Consider the following 13,519-nt stretch of genomic DNA (forward strand, 5'->3'; position numbering starts at 1 on the left):
AGGGGCAAGCATCAGATGCATAGCATAGTTTAAGGAACTCGGCTACATTCACAAACAGAAACCGCAAAAGCCAGCAGAGGTAAAACAAGCAATGGAAAAGCAAAATTTTGCCATTCGATTGACTGAGCTGACCTGACGGCTCCATACCCTGTTGGCTCCGAGTCTCTTATGGAAATACCCAATATTTATACTCCGAGTAGCCGTGCAAGCCGCAAAAACTTTAGATAGTCCATCCATTAGACGCACTTAACACATTGCAATGCCATCATCTATGCGTGAGTGTTTAATAATTGTTTTCAATTTTGCAGCCACAGGCACAAAACCACTTTGTTAGCTGAGTACAATTACTTTGTGTGGCTGGAGCATAAAAGGAAATCAGAGAACGATGATAGCATCATAAATGCAAAAGCACGTTTCCATCTAAATCAGAACATTTCAATAGCAGAAAAATGTGAAAAATGAAAAGGAAAAATTGCAAATGAAAATGGAAGTGGAAGTGGAAAGGAGCAAAGCCGCAGCCTGGGCATAGCTGCACAATTTGCAACTTTTTCAAACAAGTTTATTTTCCATTTTCTATTTTCCATTTTTATTTTTTTTCTTATGTTTTTTTTTTTTTTTTGTTTCCTTCAATTTTGCCTGGCCACAGTTAATTGATGTGGTAAATTAAGCAATGCGCCTGTCTGTTGGGCATACAATTGACCAAAAAAAAAAGAAAACGAAAATAGAAATAGCAACAGAAAAATAAAATAGAAAAGGCAGCAAATGTATGCCCCAAGGCATACACTATTATTTGCTCATCGATGCGCGCTTAAAGCCCTCATCAGTATTGACTGCTGTCAATGCTAAAATTTTGCTGGCAGTGCAAAAGGGGAAAAAACAAGGAAAAAACGAGAAGGGAGAAATAAGAAAAACTTGCGTTATATTTGCACAATGTGTTTATATTGGGGCTCTGCATTGTTGCACGCCAAGTGGTATGCCACTCGCCCAGTCACATAGTTGCGACCAAATCCCACAAAATGAGCATCAATCAAAAGTAAATCACGCCGGCAACTAGATGAAAGCGTGACATGTGTTGTAAAAAAATTCCCCAAGGGTTGAGCGCCACAAAAAGAACTAAACCAAAGAAAAAAAAATTAGGAAAAATAGGGCAGGAAAATTCTTTAAAACTGGCTTTAATAGAGGCTTGTGCCCGACATAGCAACAACACTCTTTTAGCCTTCTACTTCTATGTCTTGCAAAATCTAATTTTCGATGTAAATATATTCAAAATTGCCGTCGGAGTTACAAAGCATTTTTGTGTCTGGTTAACTAACAAATTACGAAACAATTTCATTTACAGTAAACTAGATTTTATGAGATTCCATGCAACAACAACAATAGAATGCAATATAGCAGCTATATATAGCCATTATGAGTACTATATATGTGAATGTGTGTCTACTTTAAGTGGCTATTAGAGCTGGCAGAAAATGTTTAATAAAGACGCTCGAGTCTGGTTTCAAATTGCAAAGTCTCAAGGCTCAGTCAAGTAAAGTAATGCAATAAAAAAAGCAAAGACACTTAGTTAACTTATTAAACTAGAAGTCTTTCAATGCATATAGTAATATCAATTAGTGGTAAAGGTCGATAGATGTATTGATTGACTATGCTTGAAAGAAGCAAGCCAAGATGCAGCTGAGTTGCGACTGCCTTAGAACTATTATATTGCTAGTCATAAAATGTGAATAGTAATACGTAAATACATAAGTATATCAATAATAAATTATTATAACTAGCAAATGCTGGCTTTGCAGTTCAGTTTATATCAAAAATTAAAAAGTCGCAGCAGTAGAATTTCGGATGTTGTTTCTATGCAAATTAAATTGCTTGGTTTTGTGTTAAATAAAATAAAATAAAATAAATGAAATTATATATATAATTTGGCTTTTGAAGATCATAGAGAGCGTCTCATAGGTCAACTGCTAATTAAGTGAAATTATGTCGAAGGCATAGTAAAATGGTTTATTGTAGAAATCAGCTAAAAGCTTGGAAGACGAGTTGATGCAGATGAGACGAGCTCTCAAAAGAAGAGAAGTAGATTTTATAAAAAAAGTATAAAATAATAAAAAATATAAAATATAATTTACTGCCTAAATATTCATATGTACATGTCTATATATTATATCTAATTAAATTTGATTCCAAAAGAGAGGTCAGCATACATTGCAAAAATATAATACAAATACATTAAATTATATACATCATAATTTTCTAAGTTTCTCTTTAACTTTTCAACCATTCAATATAAATATTCAATTCTAAATATTTTAAAATATTTTTTTAAGCAATTTGTCATTTTTAAATAAACACTTCTAATATATTATAAGTTTGCTATTTTTAAAACCATTTGATTAAAATGGAATTTTCAGTTATATCTTTTTTAATTAGTTAGTTTCTTAGACTATGATTATCCCGTATTTAGTTAGCTTGTCTACTTACCACCAGCGGCGTGGACCAAGGCACAAAGCTGGGCTATGATGACGACCAAATAAGTGAGTGTTATCCACATGACGGCGGTTGCACTGACGTGGTCGTTGGCCTTGGCGCTCTGGTGGAGCGCAGGTAGCTGGCTGACTGGCTGTTTGAATGTGTTTCCGGTAGGCTATTTGCTTGATACACCTGTGTAATCTCTCACTCACATACGATTGTCGCAATTGCTTTCAAGCTCAGTTGAAATTAATTTCTAATTGTTTGACTTTAATGCTCTCTCTAATGCTGTGTTGCTGCGTGTGTGCTCCTTCGGTATATTTTTATTTTATTTTAATTTATTTGATTTAATTTGATTTTTATTTTAATAATTTATTTTTATAATTTTAATTTTTTTTTATTTGCTTAACTCGATCTTCCGCAGTAGTACGTGGCAGAAGCTAAGGCTGGGACTGTTATTGCTATTGCTGTTTCTGTTTCAGTTGCTTTCGCTGTTGCTGTTGCTGCTGCTGTTGCAGTGGCTGCGGCTGACGCTGAGGCTGTGGCTGTGGCTATGGCTGTGGCTGAGGCAGAGGTTGTGTTGTATGGCAGTGGTGGGCAGGCGTGGCTGGGTGTTGCTCGGCTGACGTCAGTGTGCAGGTCAAGTCGATATTGCGGCATCATTTCGCGCGCTGCACAGTGCTGCACTTGCTGGCCAGCTTCCCGACGACCCCTTTTCTTCTTCTTCACATACACTCGCACTTGGGTCTAACACTTATTTAACATTCACTTATTTCTTGAGTATGAGTTTCTTCTCTCTCTATTTCACTCGCTCTCTCTCTCTCTCTTTTGCTCTTTCAAAAAAAATCCACCAAAAAAATTCCAGAAAAAACAGCACTTTTCTTTTCACATTCACAATAGATTTTGAAAAAAAAATAAACAAATTACAGTTCGCTTAGCCAGCGGCTGGATTGGATTTGAAATATGCCAATATCAATAGATATTTCCTAGCATACAAAGCTAATCTGCAAAGATATAGAATATATATATAAAAAATTAGTTATTGTTATGGCAATATATATAAAGGCTAAAGTAATGAAAATCATTCGATTAAAGTTTTCTACTCTTAAGATGGCAAAGAAAGACTTATGTAGCTTAGTGCATACTTACACTAGGAATGAACTAAGCAAATACATGCGAAATGTCGCTCTAAATACACACACATATATACTATATATACACAGAGCTGCTGTCTAACCGTTATCAATGGTATTATCCCGGCCGATCACTGGTCCACGACTAAGCGATCGGCAGCAGCCGAAGCAACTGCTGTGGCTCGAGCTGATGCGAGCGTAGCTTCCGCACAGTGGGCACCAAACCACTAGCTAATGACACAATTTACAATTTGACTAATGTGCCGTATCGACAGCATAGCTGGGCTTAAATTGTATCTCAGATTTCCATTAGCAGGTGCCTAGGCCCGTTTCACCTGCTCGAATTCCGTTTTGAATTATTCAATCAAACGCTGAGTTGAAGTCTTTGCAAAGGCTCAAAGCATTAACTCAATTATTAATGAGCAAGTTGTAATTAATGATTGCGCATGAAAAAAATCTTGCGATTGGTATCCACTGTTAGGCGCCTAATTAGCCAAGGGCAGCCGTAAAGGGGCCATAGTTAAATCATAGCAAATGCAATGAAAAGCTTAAATAATTAATTGCGGCGCGACCCCCATGCGAACCGAACGGAACGGAACGGATGGATAGACGGATGGACGGATGGACGGATAGACGGCTAGCCATGCCAGTCAAGGGTGCACAGAGTGCACAGAGCTGATACACGTAAACAAATTGTGATGCGAGTGTCCCTGACTAGCGAGCGTCATCTGTGCGGATGTTGTCGTCGTCGTCATCGTCGTTTATAATTGGATTTATCGCTATAAGTCAATTAGTGGGTACATTTTCGATATTCTCAATGTGAAATGCAATGAGCATCTTTGTCTTGTGGGCGTTCGAGTCACACTGCCTACTATAACGGCAATTAGCTGCTCAGTGGGCGAAAAAGCATCCTTTTACCCGAATCCTTTTCAATTTTGTTTTTCTGAATTTTGCACGTTTTGTTTATTACGGTCCGCCAACTTTTTAACCTGTTTTTTATTCTTTATTTTGTCTTTTTTAATTCTTTTGCTATCTCTTTAATTGTGTTTATTATGCCCTTCACGTTGTCCCGTCTCAATCGCTTTATTGTTTTTCGATAAGTATCTTATTTCAGAGTGTCGCTCCTTACTTTGTTTTTCTTTCTTATAATCATTTACTTTGACATCAAATAAGTAATTAAAACAATTGTCAAACTTTTACTTTACAGCACAACTTTCATTTCAATAGCCTCTAGCCTCGGCTAACAACTAACTACTCACAACAATTAGCTGGCACAACAAAGTTATTAAATAACTTTCGTCAACTTTTCACTCTTATTCCATTACAATATTTTACAATACATAATGAAGGCAAGTATGCAAGTATGCCACTACAGCGACTATAAATACTTACACAACGGACAGACAATTGTAATTAGTTAGGCAAGTTTGTCTATTTTGATACCATGTCAAGTTTTAATGAGAGTGTATTAATAGCCCAGCAAACGGACAGCAGTAATTAAATGCTGAAATTTGCGTACGTCTCAGAACAGCATTAAGTTTCCAAGGGAATGTGGTGCTTCAACTACTTGCAGCACCAAATAGAAACCAAAATTTGTTGCAAATTTACTTTTGGTTGAAGAAGTTCATTAAGTGCAATATAAAAGTTTCTCACAATAGCACAATAGCTGCAAACATGTTTCTATTAATACAAATTAGTATAATTTTGATGCTTGCATTTAAATTCATATATAGAAGAAAATAATGTGCATGAAATATGCCAGTTTAGCTCCTCATTATACATTTCATTCTCTATGTTTTCAAGTTGACTTACGACTGACTTTTTATTCGAAGTAAGTTATAATATAAATTAAATATATAAAATATATCAAATATAATTTTTTAATTATTTTTAAGAGAAGTAAAAACATTTATCAAATTAAAGACACACGCTCTTGATAAACAGGAAAAGTCATCTAAGTATTATGCAAAATACTTACTAAAGGCTAAGGCTTTTTTTAATCGGTTTATATGTTATATTTAATTATTGTTAATTTTATTTATACACTTATTATAACTTATATATTTTAATTATAAACTGATTTATTATAAATGATGTCCTTTATTCATTATAGATTATATTTTTCAATTAATTTTAATTAAAATGTTTTAATTAATTAGAAATGGTATTTTTAATTTATTATAAATTTGATTAATATTTATTAATTGCTTATAAATTATGTGTTTTAATTTAATAGGAGTTATAAGTTTTATTTTAATTAAAATACCTTTAAAATATATTTTGAAATTCATTTAATTGTGATTGTTAAGTTCATTAAAAATTATATTTTTTAATATATTATAAATTATATATTTTTAAATATATTTATTTTTAAATTTTACTTTTATTTATTTTTTTTTAAGTTCATTGAAATTTAAATGTTTTTATTTGTTTATATTTTAATTTATAATTATATTTTTAAGTTGTTATAAAGTAAATTCGATTACAAACTACATTTTTTTAGTTATTATAAATTTAATTTTTTAATATGTAGTATGTAGTTTAGTTAATTATCAACTTAATTATTTAATTAACCATAAAAAAATTCTTTTACTTATTATGTTTCTTGAGCTGCTATAAATTATTTAATTTTTATTTATTATAAATTATATCTTCGCTTAACTGACAAAAAACCGAAATTCCGTATTAAAATTCATTTTGTTTGCTGCCCAAACTAGTTCAAAAACTGAATTTAATTTATTTCTATATAGGTTCTCTAACCATTTAAGTTAATGTGTCCAAAAGTTGCTCAGCGAAGTGCATTTATTTTCAATTTCACAGAGTGGAAACTCAGCTAAACTAAAATGCTTGAAGTATTTTTGATTTCATACAAATGTATGCACATGATTTTTGGTCTTTAAGCCTATTTGGCCAACATACCACGAAGCAAGAATGCAAAAGGTACTGCGTTCCACACAACGGTCCACACACAACAATTGAAAAATTGCTGCCTGAGGCAAGGGCTCGCTTTGAAAATATTTGATTGCGGCGCTGCTGCGGCCAGCCCTGGCCACACAGATAATCCGCATGGCCACCCTGTTAATGACAACCGCAATGGCATTGGGGCAAATCGGGCTGTGCCTAAGGGGCGGCAAGTGGGGGGAGACGGTTGTGTGGGGAGCAAGGGGCGATGGCAGCAGTAGCAACTTGCCACAGCTTCAATCATGCGGCTGCATAATCACACAGCATTTGCTGCCAGCGGCACTGTGCTGCAGTGGTCATTGTTGTAGCTTTTTTTTTGTTTCCTTTTTTATTTTTGGCGCGGAAGAGAGGGGAGGGGGGAATCTATCTTTTGCTTTGCATAGGCCCAGCGCTCAATAAACCGCAAAAATTTCAACTTAGAGCAGCGTGCCAGTGGGCCAGATGGAGAGCACGCCTCTTGTGCGACTGTGCATTTGTCTCCATGCCAACATCGGATTGTAAAGCTTGACTATGGCTCATATTTTTGGTGATGATGTCTCTCTGTGTGTGTGCGTGTGTGTGTGGCTGGATGTGGTACATAAGCCGTAGCAATAAGGTTTCAGCTTTTAACCTTGGACCAATTGGTATTTGCCCATTTGTTGGCCTGCTCGAAAATGCGATGCCCAATAGCATGAACACTTCAATGGGATATGCGGCCAGAGAACTTAAAGCAATTGAATTGGAATTTAGCCTGGCACAATGAAGTATTGAAATACTTGGGGCTTTCAAAGGACTTAAGCCATGCTTTTAAAGTGCCCCATGCCAGCCTGCCGAGTGGGCATAATAAACCCAAATTTACCAAAATATAAGAAGAAGCAACAAAAAAAATCTAAACAAAACACGCAGCCTGGGCTCAAGAATCGTCTGGGCAGTTCACTACACGGAGCACATAACAAATCTCTCGCTCTCAGTATTGCGTGCTCTCTCGCTCTGTCTCTCGCTCGCTCTCGTTCTCTCTTAGGTTTTGCAGACGTTGCCCTGTGGAATCCGACGCCCCTGCCCTGCGGGCCAGCAGCTGCTGCCAGGAGGCGGTCCGGACGTTCGTCAGGCGCCGCCGACAGCCGCTTTGCCATTTTACCGAATATACTTCGTTCTCTCTCTCTCTCTCTCTCACACACACACACACACGCACACAGCAGCAGGACCAGAGTCAGAGCTGGGTTCACAGTTAGACACTGGCAGGCAGCAGGCAGCAGGCAGCAGGCAGCTGACAACCCACGCATAGAGCAAATGTCAGCTCTCGTTTAGTCTCTCGCTCGTTCACACTCTCTCTCTCTGTGGACATTCTCTCTCTGGCCAAAAACAGCATCCCAAATGCGAAGCTGTAGCCGAAATGTGCGCCATATCAAATAGCCGAGCAGCGACACACTATTGACGCATGCCCAAGCAGCATTTAACACAAAACGCGCCCAAAACTTGGCAACTTGGCAGCCTGGCGACTTGGCCAGGCGAAGAAAATGTTAATGCCGTTACGTTACGTCGTCTCCGCCCCAAAGAAGATATTGCTGATGCTGGCGCTGACTCTGGCTCTGGCCGGACTGCTGCATCCAATATCCAATTAACTAAAATGCCTGCTCCCCTAACCGCACTGCCCTGCCCCTCCCTGCGCCCCAACGAGCCGACCAAATCCCCTAATCTAATCTACGACGGACAAATGGCCCGACGGGCGAAAAACAATTTTCGAATCGCGATTGTCAGTCATGCGCAGCTGACGCCGCCTCCGCCTTCGACCCCGAGCGGTCTGTGGTCGGGGCATACTTTTAGATATTTTATATAGTATAATTAGAAACATATGTATGCACATATATTTGCATAGACTAAAACAAGAGCTAACCATATAGCAGCATGAGTAAGCACATACGAATGCACATGAATATAGGTGTGCATGTAAGCATTTGCATATAAATATATATGTGACACATACAGAGGCATTTACCTAGGCATAGGCTATGCATAGATATAGCTCGATCGACTGTATTGTTGGGATCAACTGGACAGCCACAACTTACAATCTAAACTCAATTTGGCATTTATGTAGAACTTCTATTACAATAGATCTAGATAGATATAGAGAACTTCAAGTGCTGCATGATCAACTAACTAACTCACTGCCATGATCACATCGATATACTTCATATAGCTCTTCAATTGTAGAGTATTTAATGCCAGTAAGCCCACATCCTACACAGCTCGTCAGCCCAACAAGCGATCTGCAAGTCCAGCAGACCCAATCGCCATCGAGATATCATGGATACAACTAATTCAGCTAATTGCATTACGAACCAACTAACTGCAGTTAGGCGAGTGGCGTTTTTTTTTTTTTGGTTCTTTCTAAAGTTGCCAGACTGATGGTGGCCATTGGGAAAAGTTGCCAGACTATTTGATATAATGAAATATGCGCAGAGACCTGAATGATGTGTGAGAGATATGTGCGAGCTGTGTGCAAACGTATTGCATAAGTAGATATATATTAAAATCTAACGACTACGATTGGCTTTAACATATGCTTATATACATGTGTGTGCGTGTGCGTGTGTGTGTGTGTATGCGAATGCATTTGTATCTCGAGCGGGGGCGCCTGAAAGCACGCAACGCTTTTTGCCCATTTGTTTGTTGACCCGGACAACCGAAAGAAAGCACAGCATGTTTGTATGTACACACACATGCTCGTGAGTGTAAAGGCATGCGAGTGCCTGCCTCTGTGTGTGTGTGTGTAAGTAGTATAATTAGATATATGTATATATAGATGTATTTGATGTGAGCGAGCAACTTACCCATGCGACTTTTGCTGTGTTGTTTTGACTTTTAAATATTTTCGATTAATTTTGCTTTAATTTCATTCATTTGCTATGTTGTTCTTTAAATTTTTTTGGTTTTTATTTTGGCAGCGTTTGTCGGTTGTTTTCTCTTCTTCTTCTTCTCTCTTATTTTTTGGCCTTTTGTCGTATCGCTTCTCAGAGATCTGAGATTTGGTTTTACAGCACACTTAACTACTTGAACACTTGGCGTTTGCCGTTTGCGGGCAAACAGTAAAAAAAAATTGGCAAAAAATCTTTATAAAATATTTCTCATATATTTCTTTTTTTCTATTATTTTCCTCTAATTTGTATCGCATTAAAGGTGCACCTTTTTTCCGATTGCTTCGTTAGTGGGTTGGTTGGTTGGTTGCTTGGTTGGTTGATTGAATGCGCCTGCTCACCGAATCGCAATTATGTGTAATCGCAGTTTTTCTCATCTTTGTCTGCTTGTCATTTTCCTGTTGTTTGCTTGTTGTTTGTCTTAGTTTGGTGTAACAATTTAAGATTTACATTAAACAACAGCCAACTGCATTTCAATTTTGCTGCCTCTTTTCTTCTCTGTGTATGCGTGTGCGTGTGTGTGTGAGTGTTTGTGTGTGTGTGTGTGTGTGTGTATGGCGTGTAGTGTGCGTGTGCGTGCGTGTGTCTTTTTTATTTGGTGTTTTCTTTCGCTGACTCAGACTCCGGCTGTGACTCTGGATGCGGCCGTTGACAGTTGTTGTTGTTGTTATTGTTGTTGTTGCTGCTGTTGTTGTTATTATAAATGTTGCTGCTGCTGCTGTTGTTAATGTTGTTGCTGTTGTTATTGTTTATGTTGTTGCTGCTGTTGTTGTTATTGTAAATGTTGTTGTTGTTGTTGTTGTTGTTGTTGTTGTAGTACTCTGGCACTGTTATGTTATGGTCGACTGTTGGCGGTGCTGTTGCTGTTGCTGTCGTCACCGTTGCTGATTTCCCGTTGCCACTTTCCGCGATTGCAAACAACGTTCTAAAGCGCTCGCATACGTCTGCAGTCTGCAGGACATGAGCACGCGACATGGCCTCAGCGCACGGCCCCAAAATGTCCGAATCGCAGCAATCAACATCGTCGTCAACAACGACGCAGTCGCAGATCCAGATGTTGCGCTCACTAGCAATGGGGCAATGGAGCATTGGAGCATGCTGTAGCCGGTTTCCATTCCGAGTCCCGGGGGTGAACAAATGTCTCGGCAGCCATAGCAGCCAAAGCAGCAGCAGCAGTCAAAGCAGCAGCAGCAGCAGCAGCAGCAGCATCACAAACTCAGTCAGCAGTCAGCGATTTCTCTCACTTTACAATGCTCTCTCTCTCTCGCTTTCGCGCTCTCTCTTTCTCTATCTCTCTCATTTCAATTCAGCTATGTATATGTGTGTCGAAGTACCGTTAGTTGGTCTCTTATTAAGCGCGTTGCTGACTGTTATTGTGGCGGCGTCTTTCGCCACACCACCCCCCACCCCCCACCCCCCACCCCCTTTGCCGCCTCTCACTCAGACTCTCGCTGTGTTACGTGCTACGATGTAGGCCAAAAATGTATAGGGCGGGAGCATCGACGCCCCTGTTTTTACACGATGGACGTGTGGAATTATCTAGGAAAAATGGGATATTTTGTAGATACGAAAGAGCACACACACACGCACACACACGCACACACACGCACACACACACACGCAACACACATGCCGACACCAAAAGTTTCTCAGTCATCTGAAACATATATACAACTACAGACAGAGCCATGGGAATACAATTTAAAGCACGCTGTTGTTCGCAAATATATGTATATATAAATATATGTGTTGATATATTTATATACATAAATATACATTTTCAGGAACCAACCACAGAGCAACACAAAAAAAATTAAAATACAAAATTAAGTTGTTTTTAGAGTTAATTCGAAAAGTTTTTGAGAAAAACTTTTAATTGGTTAGGTGTTGGCCGGGCGTAGTTTGTGTTGCTTATTTTCGTACGTATTGTTTAGAGCGCCGGTTGCAACAACTTCTTCAATTTTGCTGTTAAGCATCACTTAACACTGAGGTGCATTTTGTCTAGGTGTAAATTACGACCAAATCCGGCAATTCACGCCATAAGCCTTTTGTACAGAAAACTGACTCGGAATTTTGCATGGCATTGCGCTTCGTCAACCATAAAGCTTTGGCTAAAATCTCATTAAAATGAGCAAAAATTTAATTGAATTCCATTTGCCAGCTAACCAGGATTAAATATATATATATATAAGTATTGCTTGCCAGCTCACAAAGACTCGATGATTGACGAAACTCAGGTCTCGTTATATGCACTAAGCTCTTTCTGGATTTAAATGAACTCCAAATTTGAATAGAATTATTGCCTTAGCTAAACTACGTACTTGGTTGCCAAAGCAAATCGTTTTTGTTATTTTCCCGATGCTCGTATATCATGAAACTTGAGCTAGCGCTTACACTGGCCTTTGGGCATGTTCTACTTTTGTTTGGCAAAACATCCCCTGACCTCGGCAATTGAAATAAATATTATCTGGGTGTATTTGGCTTCCTTCTGGCGTGTTTCATTTTAGCTCTATATATACATTCGATTTAAATATATGTATATAGATTGATAGACAGATTGGCATTTTGCAATCACATATGCAAACTTCGTTAAAGTTAATTCCGGAATTCCGGCTGGCAGCAACGAGTAATGACAAATTGAAAATTTACATGAATAGAAGGCTGTCAAATTCAATAGTGTGCGATTTGCAAATCTAATCATGGCCCCGCCAATCCAGCAGCTTCAACGCCCCACTCAACGCACCCTTAATGCTTGATTTCCATCTACATCTCCACCTCCATCGGCACCTCCACCTCCATCTCCCTCGCTACAGCCAACGTCGCACAGCAGTAGTGTGCGCAGAAAACTATGCTACACTTTTTGCCTGAATGTTTGCTGTTTAGAAGTCGACCAATTTTCCAGTTGAACCTTTGAGGCATACATAATTAATGCCCATTGTAAATGGACTGGGACTGGAACTGGCACTGAAATGGGTGAACAATCAAATGAGAAATCAAAAAGCGCACACAATCACAATGCCCATACACACACACAGGTGGACAAACTGTGAACTTCAGACCCTGTCGCCCACTGGGCGGCACTATTGCCCGTTCATTGCCTTTTGTTATTCCCACACTAAAACACGCATACGCCACACCTGTGTGTATACACAGTGTATAGACCTATGTGTACATATATAAATATATAAATGTGTGTCTGTGTGTGTGTGTGTCTGCTTGTACACATGTATGTGTTGTCTTTGTGCTTCATTTACAACTTTACACAACATTGTAAACATAATAACAAGGCGCCTTACGTCGCTGTCACTGCTACTGCTGCCGCTGCTGCTGCTGCGTCGGCTGCTGCTGCTGCTGTTGTTACTGTTGCTGCTGTTGTTACATTGTGTGTTCGTGTGTGAGTGTGTGCTAACACACACAGGGGTTAGGCGGCATGGCAGCACTGCACGTCAGCTGCAAAGAGCGCGACGGTTAAAGCGGCGCTCACTACTCTCAGCAAGTGGCTATGGAGTGCCTGCCAAGAAGACCAACGACAACTATTGACATAGTGACACAATCAGACCACACAAACAACGCTCACATAGACGCTCACACACGCACACACACACACACACACACTTATTTTGGCTCTCGTGGTGAGCATTTGACGAATTCACATTTGGCTGCAGCGGTTTGCAAAGAGCGCGAGCTCTAAGTAAACACACACACCTTATTCCTCGCTGAATAACTAGGCCAGCAGCTGGAGCTGCAGTCAGCATCCATTGGATGGATGCACAGGCATTTAACAAAAGCCTCTGCCGCGGCCACGACATCGGCATCGGCACAGCCATCGGCAACACACGAAGTGCGCGTGAGCAGTAGCGCAGATTAAGCCGAGCTCTGTAGAGAGCCGATGTGCGCCCTTCTGCTTATACGAATTGTATCTATCGCTGTCACTCACGTTCGCTCGCTCGCTCGCTCGCTCTCTCTCTCTCTCGCTCTCGCTCTCTCGTGTAGGTGTATAAGGATATTTTCTGTTTTTATTGTTCTTGCTTGCTACAAGTTGGGAATTTTTAAGCACACGAT

General features: G+C 39.3%; 1 protein-coding gene across 11 annotated transcripts in view; it reads right to left on the reverse strand.

Moving 5' to 3' along the window:
- Positions 1-2,844, reverse strand: part of LOC111598447 (disintegrin and metalloproteinase domain-containing protein 11) — a 34,231-nt gene extending 31,387 nt beyond the window's left edge. For all 11 annotated transcript variants that reach the window (XM_023313703.2, XM_023313701.2, XM_023313699.2 and 8 more), the window contains exon 1: positions 2,479-2,844. In XM_023313703.2, coding sequence (XP_023169471.1) covers positions 2,479-2,548 — 70 coding nt within the window. In that variant the 5' untranslated portion in view covers positions 2,549-2,844. The remainder of the gene's footprint in view (positions 1-2,478) is intronic.
- Positions 2,845-13,519: the final 10,675 nt, after the last annotated feature.

The sequence above is a fragment of the Drosophila hydei genome, unplaced genomic scaffold (genome assembly GCF_003285905.1).
Source record: "Drosophila hydei strain 15085-1641.00,03,60 unplaced genomic scaffold, DhydRS2 tig00000211-arrow-pilon, whole genome shotgun sequence".
NCBI classification, from domain to species: Eukaryota; Metazoa; Arthropoda; class Insecta; order Diptera; family Drosophilidae; genus Drosophila; species Drosophila hydei.